General features: G+C 43.0%; 1 protein-coding gene across 5 annotated transcripts in view; it reads right to left on the bottom strand.

Annotated features, from left to right (window-relative positions):
* Positions 1 to 18,074, bottom strand: part of fgfr2 (fibroblast growth factor receptor 2) — a 51,506-nt gene that overhangs the window by 23,165 nt on the left and 10,267 nt on the right. For 4 of the 5 annotated variants that reach the window (XM_061744606.1, XM_061744608.1, XM_061744604.1 and 1 more), the window contains exons 3-6: positions 16,558 to 16,815; positions 15,597 to 15,671; positions 8,072 to 8,241; positions 4,612 to 4,735 (exon numbers count right to left, since the gene is read on the bottom strand). In XM_061744606.1, coding sequence (XP_061600590.1) covers positions 4,612 to 4,735; positions 8,072 to 8,241; positions 15,597 to 15,671; positions 16,558 to 16,815 — 627 coding nt within the window. The remainder of the gene's footprint in view (positions 1 to 4,611; positions 4,736 to 8,071; positions 8,242 to 15,596; positions 15,672 to 16,557; positions 16,816 to 18,074) is intronic. The other variant, XM_061744609.1, reaches the window with a different exon arrangement.

Genomic DNA, 18,074 nt, shown 5'->3' with positions numbered 1-18,074 from the left:
ACAATGACATCACCCAGAGCGGCTACAGCACCTTTTCAAAACAAAAGCCTTAAGGTCGACGTAGTGAATGCATTTATGCATGTGTGCGGTCGGGGGAAGGTTGCGAGGGACAGTCAGAGGGCGATGCTGTGTGATGAAATGTGCAAGCTTAGTTTAGGAAAGAGGACTAAAAAAAAAGTGAGAAAGAATTAGATCACGTGAAGGGAGCCGGTCTGCCTGCTCCCGTTTTCTTCTTCCATTTTTTTGAGGGGAAATATATCATGCAGATATATTTCCCAGTCTACCTCCTCCTTTCCACACATTCCTAAGGTCTGCGTTGTTTATTGTCTGTCTGTATATGCCCCCTTTTTCACAAGTCTCACAATCCTCCTAAAACGTTCATGAACAGAAAAGGAGACGGACGTAAATCTAACAGCCCTCTTTGTAACGTCTACCAACTTCATTTATAAAAAAAAAAACAAAACAAAGGCCAGAAGCAAAAAAATTGAGAAAATGACAGTAGCATGTAAAGGCTAAGGAGATGCTATCAGGGCTGCTCGTGAGTGGAACATACTACCAACTGAGATTAGAAACCAATCAAATTATTCTTCTTTTAAATTTTATTTAAAAAAGTCGTTAATTAGTGGTCAAGGCTGTCAACATTGAATTTTAGTGCGTCATTTTCCTGGCTTGCTGCCCTGCATGTCGGTGTTTGTCTGATGTCACCTGTCATGTTGCCTATTAGTTTGTCTAGTCATAATGTCGCTTTTTGTGCATGGCTTTTTATTCTGTGTTTAGTGCTTTTGTCTTGTTTGTTTTTGGCCTGTTAGTGTGTTATTGTGTCTTGTGTTATTAATGCTGATGTTACTGTTGCTGCTTCATGTTGTTCTGTTTTCGTTTGTAGCAATTGTCTGTTGTTGAGCTTATGTTAACCTGTGTGTTTATGTATTTTAGCTTAGTTTCTTACCTTTTAATCTTTATTCTGATATAGCCTTTTTATTCGGAAATGTTTTATTGATTGTATCTAATAATTCTTTCTTTTAGGTTGACTATTTTTACATCAGTCCAGGGACAGCGGATGCAAAATAGCCTTTTTGGCTAATTCCGGCACATTTTACATTGGTTTAAATGTGTTATTAATGTGCATTGTCCCTGTAATCTAAACCTTTAAATAAATAAATAAATAAATGCACCACCACGCAGCAATGACCGTATGTGGAGTATTTGTATTTGTATTTTCTTATGTCGCAGAGACAAATCTGTCTGCACTGGCCTGTAGTCCTTCTCACAAAGAGATTTGACTTTGATGACTGTTGCACGGCTACACACACACACACACACACACACACACACACACACACACACACACACACACACACACACACACACACACACACACACACACACACACACACACACACACACACACACACACACACACACACACACACCATTGATTATGCAGTGGTTGGTCAACAGTCACATAAAAACAGATCAGCAAGACTCATCTTGAACGGGCTGTGAGAAAAGTTGGATACTTCTGACATCTTTTCTCTGTGTCTTTAGGTTGATGCACCAATGTTTCCAGTGTAGAAAATCCCCGTTACAAACTCCATGATTAATGGTTGTCCAAATTAAAACCAGGACATCAAAAGAAGCCACGATGAGTGCCTTCAGCTGTTCCTCATTCCCCCAAAACACCAGAAATATGGTTACCCACTAAGCACAGAGTCAAATAAGGCTCAGGCCTGCAGGAAGTTGTTCAGCTCCAAAGGCAGTTGCTATATGTTTCACCTGAACAGCAGACGAGTCTATCAGGTTAGTTAACGGATAATTCCTCTTCATTCACATCAGATCCAACATATGTTGTGACTTTCTGTTGTTATACATGTCTTACAATGTTATCCAAACCAGAACTGTGCAAATGTTCAACCACCTAATCCATTTAGCTCTCCACTTCATGTCCTCCATCTGGCGTTAGCATGCCATCCAGCATCACTGTGGGAAACACGTTCCCTTTTTTTGGAAGTGCTCATGATACAAATCATTAAGTTTTAGCATGAGGACTTGGTTTAAGGTTAGGGCGAGAGCTGTAATTTGGGTCAACATTACAGTTACGGGCTTAAAAGGCATGATGTCAATCAAGAGTACCCACAAACACAGCCACACAAGTGTGTGTGTGCATGTGTGTGAGTTGCCACTTATGTCTAATATGAACTTGTGAAAAGTGAAAAGTGAAAAATATGAAGGATTTGGGAAGAGAAATATTTATATTTTATGTGTAGTGACTGGTTTCAAAAGGCAGTCCATTTCCCAAGTCACTGGAGGAGTAATATGACAGCAGCAGTGTTGCAACTAGGCCTGTGTTGAAAAAATCGATTTCCCAATTCTAAATCGATTCTCATATTAATTCCTAAAAATCGATTCATATGTCTAAAGATCGATTTTTAAATTTTTTTTTTTTTTTTTTTATTTATGTTTTTTTTTTTATCATTACATTACAACTTTTGGTTATTTTTTTGTTTATCCTCAAAAAAGGAATGTTTGACACGAGAATAACTGGTGCCATGTTTTTGCCTTTAAATATGTTTAAAGGTATGAAAACATTAAAGTTTTCAGTTATAATTGCATAAATTGTCTATATTTCATTACTTTATATACTGTCTTGGGGTTACATTTGCAAAAAATGCTAAAAACCAAATGCTCAAAAATTAAAAACCAAAATAAACCAAAAATGGAACAAATAAAAACGGAATGTGGGAAAAAATAAAACCGATTTCATCCGTCTCTGTTTCCTCCCTGGATCTGTTTGGTAATTCTGACCCACGTGATGTTTCTGAAAGCAGTTCTATCAACATTCTGGGAGCTGATTGGTCCTTACAGCATCATTAGCTGCCAATACTTGCTGTTTAATCTCAATATAATACTAGTAGTAATATTTTGCATAACTACAGTCATATAATTCATGCAACAGCTCAAAAAACAGTTTTAATAACACTAACCCAAATCAATATCCGAATCGAATCGAATCAAATCTTGATAATCGATTCTGAATCTTAAGAATCGGAATTGAATCGATTCTTGACATTTGAATCCATCCCCAGCCCTAGTTGCAACACAGACTTGAGGAGAAGTGTGGAGGCACTTGGAGGCGTCCCAGTCAAGACTGACGGAAAAACACTGCATCTGTACCAGCTCCTCATCTGCCCACTTGCCATGCGTAGGAAGAGAGTCGTGTGATGTTTGAAAGTCCAGATACTAGTTTGAACCGGTAAAGCTGACTTTGCTGGTTATTTTGGACAAAAAAAAAAAAAAAGAGGGGGGGCGGGTAGATAAGAAAAGCCTTTTCCGTATCCATTTTCCCTCTTTTATCTGCCCTTTCTCCCCTCTTTTTGTCCACCTCACCATAAGGGAGCAACATGACGCAGGAGGTTGCAGGGGCCAGTGGCTACAGAACCAGACGTGGGGGGGGTGTGGGGGGGGTTTACTGCTCTGCAATAAAACAGAACAAAAACAGAAATATGCAGTTTGAAGGAGAGCTTTTGGCTAACTCCAGAGCGAGGCAGAGCGGGGGGCCTCAGTTGGGGAGCGTGTGCGAGCATGTGTTCGCCTGTTTCTGTGCATGCGCCTTAACATTCGCTTCAAGTATTCAACCCCAATCCGGAGATACTAATGGAAGCAGTGTGTAATATTTCATCTGGGGTGCTAAAGGCTAATGGTGACAGCGCTGGAATTACTCGACGTGCATACGTGAACTGCACACGGAGAGATGATGACTCAGACTGCTGCAGCTCGTTGTCTGTCGTAGGGGTCTGTGCTTTATTGACCAGGCTCGAGAAGATAGACTGCCTTAGATAAACTCTGATGTGCACTGATGGTTTATAAAGTGGGTCAAGTGAGGCCAGAGGAGAGTGGGTCCATCAAGTTAAGAGAAAAAGCCGCTGTACGCTCACTCACGCTCAAACACGCGCGCTGATCCACTATCGTTATCCTACTCCCCCTTATGTCCCCGCCGTCTATTGATTTTGCAAACGGAGCAGAAAAACACCCTTTGCTTTTTTACGCTCCAAAGGTCAGGAAGAGGGGTTGATTGAGTTGGGACCGAAGTCGCTGCGATAGTGCTGAGGCCAGCGATCTGTGTGCTTATAGAGTGACAGCAAACCATCATCCTCAGCCAATTTAAAACCTCGTCATACCTGAGCAAAGCCTAAAAGGGTCAGCTTAACCCAGATCAAAAGGGAGAACATTCAAACGTATACTTTCTTCTTTTTGATACCGGTAGCAGGTTGTTAGTGTGTGTATATATATCCATATATGTGGATTTAGAAAGAGATTTGCTACAATTTCCTGAGAAATGTTTTTCCTTGATAGTATCAGTGCAAGTGGAAAGTATTTAAATTGCTTAAGCCTGCCTAGAAGAAAAGAAAATATGAAAAACTACCAAGAAGTACAGAGACCATAATGCTGTATTAGCTAAATAAGTGTCAACAACAACAGTAACATTCATCCTGCACAGGCTGCAGAATCCTATTTGCTGAAATCAAATAACACACACACACTAATCGCCGGCCTGCCGTTGGCTCGGCCTCACAGGCAGACTCCAGCTCTAAGTGGGTGTATGTTGGTACTGACCTACTACGTCCAAGGTGTAGGTGTGGTTTATGGATCCGAACTCGTTCTCTACCACACAGGTGTAGTTGCCCTTGTCCGACGGCACCACGCTCTCCATGATCAGGGTCCAGTGCTGAGGCCGCACCTGAGAGACAGAGCCGTGCAGGTGACGTTAGCTAACACAGAATAGCTGACACTCAATGAGACGGATGGGGAAAAAAGGAAAGAGATGACGCTTTGGGCTGGAAAACAAGGATGAAAGCGAGGGAAGGCTGATTCCACTGAAATAACTGCAGAATTGTGAAACCTTTTACCCTCTTTTCCTTTTATCTGAACATGTGCATTATGGTACAGGCAGTACTCGAGTTGTAAAAAAAAAATCAGGGGGGATGGTGGATTTTATCATATGGGGACAAATTTGTGCTGATTACAAATAATATAATATATTACAAATAATAGCACTGACCAAAACACCTGCAGAAATACTGCAGGAACGACATAGCAGCAGTTAAATGCAGCCTTCTGTAAGCTTTAAATATCCACTGGGCTTACATCAAATACATCAAAACACAACAATAAAAAACAGTTTTATGAACTTATCAATATGCCTCTGTCCTTCACAGGATAAGTAAAATGGATCACTGCAAAAACTCAAAATCTTAAAGGAGCTTGAGGCCGGATTGAGAAAGAATTTATGAAAAAAATTTGTATACGTTTTAAGTTTTCTAGTAATAATGTCAGATGAAGCGTTCGAAACCCAAAAGAATGAGCCCTCTAGTGTATCTCTCCGTTGCCTTGAACAGGCTGTGTGCTGCAAAATGTGCTGCAATTGTGGGGCCGAATTTCCCGCGCTGGGCTGCGGATGTGACGTCACATGACGCTGCATGCACGTTCTCCCCGTTCTCCTGTGCCGGCTTCACTGTTGGCTGCAGTACCCCCAACGGCCGTCGTGGTGAAGGGTGGCGCTAGATAGTCTCATTTCTTAAAAGGAGCCTCAAGCTCCTTTAACAAGAATATTTGTCTTATTTCTATTTAAAATGTCTCGTTTTAGTAAAAAAAAATCTCATTACACTTAAAACAAGACTCATCACTGGAAAAAACAACAAATTTCACCTGTTTCAAGTAGATTTTCACTTGAAATAAGTAGAAAATTTTTTTTTTCTGGTGTTATTTTTCTGGTGATGACTCTAAATGTTGAAATAGCAGTAAAACCACATTCATTGATGAAATGACATAAGGGATGGAAAGGGGGGATGGCAGTTTTACTGGGGGGATGATTTTGACCGTTTTTATTTCAGGGGGGGACAACTCGAGTACTGGGTACAGGCTCCAGCAGGCTCCAGTTGGAATAAGCAGGTACAGATAATAAATGGATGTACAAATTATCTCCTTACTTATTTCTCTGCTGTTTCAAGAGTTCTTCAAAAAATAAACTGACAAATGATAATCCATGTAGTCCCTCCTCCCTGAGAACTGTCAATCACTGCCATTGTATGCAGAAAACCCCGCCCTTGCAGTCTAAGACGGTTCAAGCACACAGTTAATCATCCTCTTTTTTCCCTCTCTTTCAAAGGCAGTTTCACCTGTGTGTGAAATAAGTTTCCACCTCCAGGCTAAAGCTACTCCCTGAACAGGCCTCTACTCCACACAATGGGGGGGTTAGGCCACGGGGCTGGGCTCAGGTGCAGCCGCTCTCCAACACTGACTGGTGAAAAGATGGATGTGAACGACCCGCCGAGTCTCTCCGACAGGCTGACTGTATCATTTCTGCGACTGTCTTCTGCCGTAGCTGTAACGAGGCTTCCTGAAGCCAAAAGGAAGCGACATTAGCAGCTACGTCAACAGGATCTGCTCCTAAACTTTCCTGGCAAAGAGAAACGTTTGCTCATAAACTGTCAGTTATTAACCAGGAGCCTCAAACACATTCAGCATCACTAGGTGTTTTTGTAAACTCATTTCGTATTTGTCGGTTTAACCAGTACTGGAGTTGAGGGGGGATGAGGGGGGACGGCATCCCACCTGAAATAAAAACGGTAAAAATCATCCCCCCTGTAAAACTGCAATCCCCCCTTTCCATCCCTTATGTCATTTCATCAATGAATGTGGTTTTACTGCTATTTCAACATTTAGAGTCATCACCAGAAAAATAACTTATTTGACAATTTTCACCTGTTTCAAGTAAACTTTCACTTGAAATAAGTAGAAAAATCTGCCAGTGGGACAAGATTTAGCTTCTCATTACAAGCAAAAAAAATCTTGTTCCACTGGCAGATTTTTCTACTTATTTTAAGTGAAAATCTACTTGAAATAGGTGAAAATTGTTGTTTTTTCCAGTGATGAGTCTTGTTTTAAGTGTAATGAGATTTTTTTTACTAAAATGAGACATTTTAACTAGAAATAAGACAAATATTCTTGTTAAGATTTTGAGTTTTTGCAGTGATCCATTTTACTTATCCTGTGAAGGACAGAGTCATATTGATAAGTTCAGAAAACTGTTTTTAATTGTTGTGTTTTGATGTATTTGATGTAAGCCCAGTGGATATTTAAAGCTTACAGAAGGCTGCATTTAACTGCTGCTATGTCATTCCTGCAGTATTTCTGCAGGTGTTTTGATCAGTGCTATTATTTGTAATATATTATATTATTTGTAATCAGCACAAATTATCTGTCCCCATATCATAAAATCCACCATCCCCCCTGATTTTTTTTTACAACTCTAGTACTGGGTTTAAACTGCTATTCCAGTTTACCTGGGGCACGCACCGTCAGAAGGAGGAGCAGCAGTCCAAGACAGACTGTCACGTGGGAGGAATTCAAATTGTTGTTTTAGACTCGTTTCTAAGTCACTTTCATCGACAGTGATTGAGAGTAATGATCATGAAAATCATTAATAATGTAGTGCTAGACTCAGAGTCACACACAATGCAATTAGTTTTGAACAAATAAACACCACACGCCGCGACAGTGTTGGTAAAACACTCGTCGTGACAAAAGAATTGCATCACAAATGTGTCTCCAGCCGAAGCCAGTGGGACCTGTTCTCCCTGATTGAGTTACCCTAACTTTCTGAACTCAGCTCAACCCTGACGCTGTCTGCTTTCTCTATACGTTACTGTCTGAGGGCATTTAACCCTTAAGTCTTGGGCTTGCATTTCTAGCCGATTTGGGGGGGGGGGGATAAGGGACCATTTTGAGTTACAGTGAGAAGCTCTGAAAAGTATCCTGGCGAGAGGCGGCCCCACGGATGAGCAATTCCAATTTTGCAGCAGAGACCCTGCCCTTGTTTCCTCCGTCTCCTCTCCTCTCTCCAGTGAAGGGTGGAAAAGGGGTGAAAGGACAGCTGGAGAACGATGGAAGGAGGAGGCAAATGCCTTCACTGAACAGCCAGATGCACCGCGGCATGCGAACGCAGTGAAAACAAAGAGGAGGCGGTGAGTTGACATAGGTAATAGAAAGTTTGATGTATGGCTGTTTATCCTACCTTGTACCCCCCCATGCGGTCCTCGTGGCGGAACGGCCTGCTGTTTTTCAGCCAGCGCAGCCTCGGCTTGGGGTTTCCTCCCGCAGCACAGCGGAACTTGACCGTGTTGGCAGCCGGTACTGCATGCAGCTTCTTTTCCATCTTGGCCGTGGAGGTCCAGTGCGGAGCGCCTGCAACCAGACGACAGGTGGTGTTCATCAGGAGATTTCCTACATGTGTCCTCGGCCTCAACTTCAGGACCGTAGGCCCGGCTAAAGCGGATATTCAGAGAGGAGCGACTGTGCAAGAGGTAGAACTGAACAACCTAACACCATGAGAACTACCAGCTAGGGATGGGTATGGACTAAAAAATGTATCACGATAATTTCTGGCATTTATCCCGATAACAATAGAAAAAATACCAATTCAACTCCACCTTTGTAACTATAAATCTATCACCACATTCAGTCTCTGGAGCCAAAACACTGCTCTAAAAGATACTAAATACTACTAAACTACACCAATTAAACTGAATTGATCTTTCTTTCTTTCTTTCTTTCTTTCTTTCTTTCTTTCTTTCTTTCTTTCTTTCTTTCTTTCTTTCTTTCTTTCTTTCTTTCTTTCTGACTCATTTCTTTCTTTCTTTCTTTCTGACTCATTTCTTTCTTTCTTTCTTTTTTTCTTTCTTTCTTTTTTTCTTTCTTTCTTTCTTTCTTTCTTTCTTTCTTTTTTTCTTTCTTTTTTTTTCTTTCTTTCTTTCTTTCTTTCTTTCTTTCTTTCTTTCTTTCTTTCTTTCTTTCTTTCTTTCTTTCAGACTCATTTCTTTCTTTCTTTCTTTCTTTCTTTCTTTCAGACTCATTTCTTTCTTTCTTTCTTTCTTTCAGACTCATTTCTTTCTTTCGTTCTTTCTTTCAGACTCATTTCTTTCTTTCTTTCTTTCTTTCTTTCTTTCTTTCTTTCTTTCTTTCTTTCAGACTCATTTCTTTCTTTCTTTCTTTCTTTCTTTCTTTCTTTCTTTCTTTCTTTCTTTCTTTCTTTCTTTCTTCCTTCCTTCCTTCCTTCCTTCCTTCCTTCCTTCACGCATTTAACACAGAACCATAAATCATCTTTACACAAAAACGTCACCAACGAGAATTTATCGTTTTTACTGCGAGATGACAAATTCTTACCATGGGGAATTTTTTTGACGGTTTATCGTGAACGGTAAAATATCACCCATTCCTACTAGCGTCTCATTAAAACACCTAACTCAAACCCTCTTTGGGGCTGGATAGAGCTGAGGAGCAGGGAGGAACATCAGCTCCAAAGGGAGAGCTTGCCTGGGCGTTTCCACGAGGGTAACTGGACCATCACATTCAATTTCATCACATTCTACTTAGCAGCTTTTTTCCTGCCTCCACTTCCTCCAATTACCACAGCTACCCTGTTAATCTGCCCACCCCTCCGCTAGATACGGACAGCATAGCCAGAGATGCTTATCGCCCATGGAAAACCATTATGTGCCCTCGGGGGAGAAGATGAATGTCACACTTAACGGAGGTTTTCAGAGTTCTCAACACGCACGTTTATCAAAAGCAGACTACCACGCATCATTCCTCCAGCTAAAAAATGTTGGATTCTTGTATTTGGAGCATTCCCCAGCCTGCTCCTTCTTTTTCTCCCAACTTCTGTCCCTCAGTCAGCAAGATTTTCCTTCGAACAACCCCCTCCTCCGACCACCACCACCACCCTCCCTTTCTTCCTGCACCTGGGAACGCAATTGCCTAAGCAGATGGGAGTCGGAGGGGAAGAGAAACTCGCAGAAACTCAGTCAAACAACAACCCAAACGGTCCTCCATACCATCACTTCCTCTTTGTACAGCAGGACTCAAAGCAAAAGAGGGAATGCCCGCAGATAAGATAAAACCATTGCTGATTAAAGTACTGCAGCACGGCCCAGGAGGATATCTTCTTTAAGTGCTTTTCAACCTCGCTCTCTGTAACTTGCTGTCCAGTTTACGTTAGCAGACACCTCTCCTCATCTTCACCGACAGGAACCGCCGGACATTTCAAGAATACTTGGACGGTAAAGTCAGTAAACATCGCTCTTCCTTCCTGATTGGATGCATACAGTAAGTGCTCACACTACAAATAATCACTCGCTCTCTTCTCCTCCCTCCTCAGTGTCACTATCTGAGCTCGTCTCCGTCCACCTTTTACCTCTCAGGCTTTATCATTCTCTCTGTTCACTCTTACGGTCGTCGCTTCTGCTTCTGCTCCGACAGAGACGGAGTTGGTGGAAACCGGTCAATCACTAAGCTGTCGCCCCACGCCGACCTCTGACCCCAGGCCGGCAGCCCGGTCGCAGGACGAGTCGGAGGCACGAGAGGCGAGTGTTAGGGATGGGCGGTGTGGACTAACATATGTATCACGATAATTTCTGGTATTTATCCCGATAATGATAAAAATGACGATTAAAAAAAATACCAATTCAACTCCATCTTTGTAACTATAAATCTATCACCACATTCAGTCTTTGGAGCCAAAACACTGCTCTAAAAGATACTAAATACTACTAAACTACACCAATTAAATTGAATTGATCCTTCTTTCTTTCTTTCTTTCTTTCTTTCTTTCTTTCTTTCTTTCTTTCTTTCTTTCTTTCTTTCTTTCTTTCTTTCTTTCTTTCTTTCTTTCTTTCTTTCTTTCTTTCTTTCAGGCTCATTTCCTTCCTTCCTTCTTTTTTCCCTTCCTTCCTTCTTTCCTCCTGCTCTCTCCTTCCTTCTTCCCTTCCTCTTTTCTTTCTTCCTTCCTTCCTTCCTTCCTTCCTTCTTCCCTTCCTCTTTTCTTCCTTCCTTCCTTCCTTCCTTCCTTCCTTCGTTCCTTCCTTCCTTCCTTCCTTCCTTCCTTCTTTCCTTCCTTCCTTCCTTCCTTCCTTCCTTGTTTTCTCCCTTCCTTCTCCCCTTTCCTTCCTTCCTTCCTTCCTTCCTTCCTTCCTTCCTTCCTTCCTTCTTTTTTCCCTTCCTTCTCCCCTTTCCTTCCTTCCTTCCTTCCTTCCTTCTTTCCTCCTGCTCTCTCCTTCCTTCTTCTCTCCCCTTCCTCTTTTCTTTCTTCCTTCCTTCCTTCCTTCCTTCCTTCCTTCCTTTCTTCCTTCCTTCCTTCCTTCTTTCCTCCTGCTCTCTCCTTCCTTCTTCTCTCCCCTTCCTCTTTTCTTTCTTCCTTCCTTCCTTCCTTCCTTCCTTCCTTCCTTCCTTCTTTTTTCCCTTCCTTCTCCCCTTTCCTTCCTTCCTTCCTTCCTTCCTTCCTTCCTTCCTTCCTTCCTTCCTTCTTTTTTCCCTTCCTTCTCCCCTTTCCTTCCTTCCTTCCTTCCTTCCTTCCTTCCTTCCTTCCTTCCTTCCTTCCTTCCTTCCTTCTTTTTTCCCTTCCTTCTCCCCTTTCCTTCCTTCCTTCCTTCCTTCTTTCCTCCTGCTCTCTCCTTCCTTCTTCTCTCCCCTTCCTCTTTTCTTTCTTCCTTCCTTCCTTCCTTCCTTCCTTCTCCCCCTTCCTTCCTTCCTTCCTTCCTTCCTTCCTTCCTTCCTTCCTTCCTTCCTTCTCCCCCTTCCTTCCTTCCTTCCTTCCTCTTTTCTTCCTTCCTTCCTTCCTTCCTTCCTTCTCCCCCTTCCTTCCTTCCTTCCTTCCTTCCTTCCTTCCTTCCTTCTTCCCTCCCCTTCCTCTTTTCTTCCTTCCTTCCTTCCTTCCTTCCTTCCTTCCTTCTCCCCCTTCCTTCCTTCCTTCCTTCCTTCCTTCCTCTTTTCTTCCTTCCTTCCTTCCTTCCTTCCTTCCTTCCTTCTCCCCCTTCCTTCCTTCCTTCCTTCCTTCCTTCCTTCCTTCCTTCCTTCCTCTTTTCTTCCTTCCTTCCTTCCTTCCTTCCTTCCTTCCTTCCTCTTTTCTTCCTTCCTTCCTTCCTTCCTTCCTTCCTTCCTTCCTTCCTTCCTTCCTTCCTTCCTTCCTTCCTTCCTTCCTTCCTTCCTTCCTTCCTTCCTTCCTTCCTTTCTTCCTTCCTTCACGTACGTTGTGCATTTTTACCGGGAGATGATAAATTCTTACCGTGGGGAACTTTTTTGACGGTATATCGTGAACGGTAACATATCACCCATTCCTAGCGAGTGTCACCGTTTCCCATGCTCTCCGTCCAGGAGGCAGCACTTCAAACGAGGTGACCCCCAGACCTTTCTCCAGATCAAGCCAAACTCTCGCTGACCCGACGGCTGCAGCCTGCAGGAGGAATCCACCGCCCCCCCGAAGCCCCGTGCATCCGGATCCCCCCTCACAGCAGTTTATCCTCGGCTGGCCCGGGGTGAACCGAGGTTATCTAACACCGGCACTCACCCAAGATGGGTTTTTATCCTCTGTTTCTCCAGAGAGTTAAAACCATCAGTGTCCTCGAGTTGTATTTCAGGATTAAACGTATTTTCTCCTGTTCACTGTTCAACTATGTCAGCTGAATGTCTTCTACATATATTATTGGACCCAATACGGTGGGAAAATAGATTTATTCATATTCGGCAGCGGCTGTGTCATATTTCTCTGAATAAATGGCTTTTACCGGAAAACAAGTCCAGAAAAATGGATGAAACCTGCACATAAGACTTAAAAGTCTCTTATTTTAACATGAAAGCTGAGCAGATTTTTCAGCTTTTATTACAGAGGCTTTCTTTCACATCAAAAAACTAAACGTAATTAAACATGGATCAGCCAAAGGCTCTTTAAAAGCTATAAAACATTCGTCTTAACTTCAGCTGTAGGTTTGATCAGATTTGATCAACAACATAGCTGTCAGGGTGGCTTATTTTTAACACTTTAGATTCACATATTCTCCTTGGGTGGGTGGAGATGATTAACTTCTGATGTTAGTCCACCATTTATCTTGCAGGCAACCAGCAGGCCAGGTCCTAACAGTGGCGTTGTTCTCCCATCTTTAATGGTTCAAGATTGATGACAATATTTTAAAAGAATATTTATTCCCTCTTTTCTTTTTTTCGAAGCGGGGTCGAGTGAATTACGAGTGCTCTCAGTTCGGAGAACGGGGGAGGAATTCTGACGGAGATCCAGCTACGAGCCGACTGCGAGGGAGCCTACTCAGAAGGACGCTCATAAAAGAGCACATTTTCACCACCTACAGCAACTCAAACCTCACAGATTTCATAGCAGTTAAAGCCAACACTGTGCAATGAATTTTTACACCTTTCTCGCCTTTGAAGGAGACAGCTGCGCGGAGGACGTCCACCGAACACGCTCGGTTCTGCGACGCGGTGGAGTTGCGAGTTGAGCCACGTTAGACACGCTGCAGGCAGTGTTGCAACATGGATGTTAGGAAGTAAAGGAAGCTGCTGCAAAAGTGATACAGTGCGCAAGGTTTGAGTTGTGTTAGAAGGTAGGGCTGGGCGATATATCGAGATTTTAATATATATCGATATATTTTCAAACGCGATATGGTACGAGACAATATTGTTTATATCGAGAAAAAAATAATAATAATATATTTTTTTTTTATGATTTTGATATAGCTTATTTTGTGACAAATTGACTTGAATGTTTTATTTGAGATTTGCACAAATGTTTTGTTATTTGCACAACTGTCAACCTCAGTGGAAAAGTCTGCCTGTTACTGTCTACATTGTATTAATTGCACAGTTTAGTAATTTAATTGTTATGCAGGAAAGGGATATTTGTTTTATTTTATTCAAGAAACATTTTTATTCTATATATGCAGGCAGTTTATTTTTATTTCATTTGTTTTATACATTTTGATATTGTGCAAACCTCTGTTAATAAATGTACCTGTGTGACATTTGGCACGAGGCTTTGTATTAAAACTGACTGTTTTTTTAAGGGTTTGCCTCAGAAAAAATGAAGCTAACAGAGATGCTATGCTATAATGCTTTGGGGGAAACCCCAATTATGGCACAGGAAAAATATCAATATATATCGAGTATCGCCATTCAGCTAGAAAATATCGAGATATGACTTTTGGTCCATATCGCCCAGCCCTATTAGAAGGTGAAAATCCGTGTTTGTCATCTGTTTTCAGCCCATTGTTCCATCCAGAGTTCCTCCGATTCTTCAAAATGAGAGCATCGACCCCCGATTCCTGCTGCTAAAGCTACTGCACGCAAGTGAACTGAAAACCTGGAACTGTGCACCTCAACTGAAAGAGAAAAGATGCTAATTTAGTTCAGTTTAAAACTATGTAGCTACATCTGATTTGTTCTTTTGCCTTCGTGACATTAGTGCTGCCTACGTCCTCCAGCCGCCACCCTGACCGCAGCTTATCCGCGTTTCCCCACCAACTAGCTAGCGTGGGACACATTCCCTGCCTTTTTCTTCAGATGCTTATATTGTTCATTTGCCCCTTCAAAGTCAAGTCAATATGGGCTCATGGAGGAAAAATAAAGCTACAAATATGAAGCTACACCCCACTCTCCCCACTCTCATTCCCTCCCACGCCTACGTGCACCTCCTACTCGCTCCGGTCCGCAGGCCCAAGTCCAACTCTCAGCTCTGCTCAGAGAACTGCTGGCGCTGATCCAACATCCCCATTCCCCCCTCTCTCTTCCCCCTTCTCCCTCTCCTCTTCTACCCCCTTTTAATAATAATCTCGGTTTTGAATTTTCAGAAACACACATGGCAAGAAAATGCAACTGTACAGCCAGAACAGCTTTCCCTTTGTTTTCAAACAGCTTATTGCCACCAGAATAGCTGGATCTTTTCCCTCTCCCCCAGTTTTTTTTCCTCTCTTGCCGAGTTCCTCTCTTACACCCCCTACCCACCCCCATTCCCTATATTTAATGGATTTCAGGCAATTACAGTCAGCCCAAAAGTGGAGGAGGAGAACTCACGGCGCGACGCGACGCGATGTGTGTGGAGAATTTTAACAAGATGTGGAAGCCCTTGCCGTTTGTTCAGCTCCTTCAGGATGAGCATGTACGTGGAGGCAAAACATGTAAACACGCATCTGCGTAAACATACCTCGCCACTGCACTAACAAACTACAAAAAAAGAAAATAACTTTCTCTTGTTCTGACACACACTGGGTCCAGGTGGGTAACGGGGCCCAGATGGGTGTCGTTCATAATGGATGAGCACAGCTGACTGGCTGGCTGGCTCCATACAGCCCCACTACCTGGGAGACACTTGCTCAGGAATCTCAGGAATCCCTGAATTCCCTAGAGCGTCTCGCCTGGGAAACACACACAGACACTAACACACACACGGCACAATCCCAGAGTACAACCCTAGACAGTTATATGGAGGGATGTGGGTTAAGGTCAGATTTTTGACAAGTTGTCCTGATCCTGAAGCAGCACAGACTCTCTGTGGTCGTCATCACGCAGCCTGAGCTGCACTAAAGTGCATTAAAAACACTGCAAAGGAGGAGGTTTCTCTGTTCGTGTTTTCTCCTCATATAAAGTAGAGCACGGTAGATGGAGAGACCCAACAGGCGGAGAGAGAGAGAGGCTGCTGAGAGAAGGAGGACGCGCTCAGGCCTCCACCGTCTAATCTACACGAGCCGTCTTTCCATACTCACTTAACTGCACTCCGTCCGCCCCAGTGTCCTCCGATCGCTCTGTGTCGTCCTCGTCATCTCCCGACGAAATGGCATCTGCAAAGAGTAACCACGGTTACTGCCACCCTTTCTAGGCCTGTGTTGAAAAAATCGATTTTCCGATTCTAAATCGATTCCTAAAAATCGATTCTTATGTCTAAAGATCGATTTTTTAAAATTTTTTTCCATCATTTTCGCCAGGTGAACTTTAATCCCAGTAGTCGGACACACAGTTTGTCATGACACTTCTGAAAAATGCCAGGTGCTTCATGGCAATATGTGTGCGTGGTGACAGAATAAATTAGATAAGCTAAAAAGATTTGTTTACTGCATGAACTGTTGCAATTTATTTCTTTTTTGCACTTTAAATGGATATTGAAAGGCCTGTTTGAGTTATTTATTTCTTAGTTATTTCACAATAATTAGTGTGAAATTATTATTTCACTAGTTATTTTACAGTCATATAATTCAGGCAACAGCTCAAAAAACATTTTAAATAACACTAAGGCAAATCAATATCGGATCGAATCGAATCATGATAATCGATTCTGAATATTAAGAATCGGAATTGAATCGATTCTTGACATTTGAATCGATACCCAGCCCTAACCCTTTCCCAACCCATTCTCAAACATGCAGCAAAGCATTCAGGAGTTTCCACGTGTCACATTACAGCAAATCTAGAAGCACAAATGTTTAAAGACTCATGACACTCAGTGATTTTATTTATCTGAATAAATCTGATTATATGCTACTAATGCCGCAAACACACACACACACACACACACACACACACACACACGCACACACGCATACACACACTCTCTGTTCGTCCTAACCACATCTATGTGCTCCACTTCCTGAACTCAACCAAGCAGCGTTCAGCCACGACCGTCCAAACCTTCAGTCCCGTCCGGACCGGCCTGCTCCTGTCCTGACTCACCTGTGACATTGACTATGAAGCAGACCGTGTCTTTGCCCACGCCGGTGCAGGCATACAGGCCCGAGTCCTTGGGCGTGGCATCACGGATCTGCAGCACCTCCTGCTCTATCACCGTGCGGTTGTTGGTGCCCAAAGAGCTGCCATCTTTGGTCCAGGTTATGGTCCCCGTCGCCGGCAGAGGGCAGCTCAGCTTCAGCAGCTCCCCCGGGTGCACTGAGCACACCGTGGGCTTAGAAATTTGGTATTTGTTCGATGCCTCTGCAGAGCAAATGGGGTAAGAAGGGAGGTTCAAGTGGGGGGAAAGGAGGGAAATGACGAATTGAAGTAAAGAGGGGTGCGTAAAGAGGATAAAAAGGAGGTGGGAGAGGTAGAAACAAGCCAGAGTGTAAGAAACAAAACACCACATAACCCCAAATGGATGCACTTCAATCACTTTATGCAGGAGGAGCTTTACAGAGAAGAAGAGGCCCATTTTAAAAACCGTCACACCAACATGTTACCACAAAAGCCCCAGTCACATTTGAAATTGAACCCATGAAGGACCTTGCTCTGTTACAAAGTGTGCAGTGGGATTGCTGTACAGATTCAGTGCATGCAGTTACGGCCATAGCAGCATGTGTGGCGAATAAAATATCAATCAATGCTCCGCGATTTAGCAGATAAGAGCCGGCCATCGGTGCGCTGAGGCCCCTCCAAAACCCTTTCAGCGGAGATGCCAAGCAGCCAGCATGTGTGAGTGAGTATTAGCAGTGCAGAAAGATCTCTGCAGCCTAAAAAGAGAAAAAAAAAGGTAATCCAACTCCAGCACGTCTGCCCGTCAGAGAGGAAAGCAGCCAGAAAGATCTAGAACGGAAGCAGTTGTCAGGCAGGGGATGTGAGGAGGGGTAGGGGGTGGGTTGCTCTCTTTTTCTTGGCATTTTTCTTTGGATTTGACTGTGCACCTAAGCTAGGAAAACCTCAGAGCTGGCTGCAGCCCGACTCTTCTGGTTTTCATATCTCTCTTCTTCGCTCTCTTTCATAACACGGTCACGGAGAATCTACAGCCTCTGCACGGGATTCAGGGGCCGAGCCAGAGCGCAAGAAACGCAGCGCTCGACTTCAAAGTGCACGATACCTATATTTCTGTAAGAGGAAATATGAGAAAAAACCAACAACTCTACCTCTGAATGTGTGTTTGTGCGTCTGCACGGAAACAACGAGGAGCAAACCGTTGAATAAAAGCCAATTTAAAATATCCTAAACTGAGACCTCGCTTCTACTTCGGGATAAATATTCACACACACACACACACACACATGCATCCATTCGCTCTGCACACATGCACACAGATCTTGAAACTTTTTATAATCATCCTGCAGATGGAACAAAATCAAAGTTTTCCTCTTGACTGGAACATTAAAAGAAGAAAGTCCAAAACCTTGTTTACGCGAGTGTGTGTGTGTTTTCCTCGGGAGGTAAAGGGCCAAAAATCTGAGGGATTAAAAAGATTTGAAAGAGGAAAGTCGAAGCAATGGAAA

The sequence above is a fragment of the Cololabis saira genome, chromosome 17 (assembly GCF_033807715.1).
Source record: "Cololabis saira isolate AMF1-May2022 chromosome 17, fColSai1.1, whole genome shotgun sequence".
NCBI lineage: Eukaryota > Metazoa > Chordata > Actinopteri > Beloniformes > Belonidae > Cololabis > Cololabis saira.
This window is presented reverse-complemented; position numbering and strand designations above follow the sequence as displayed.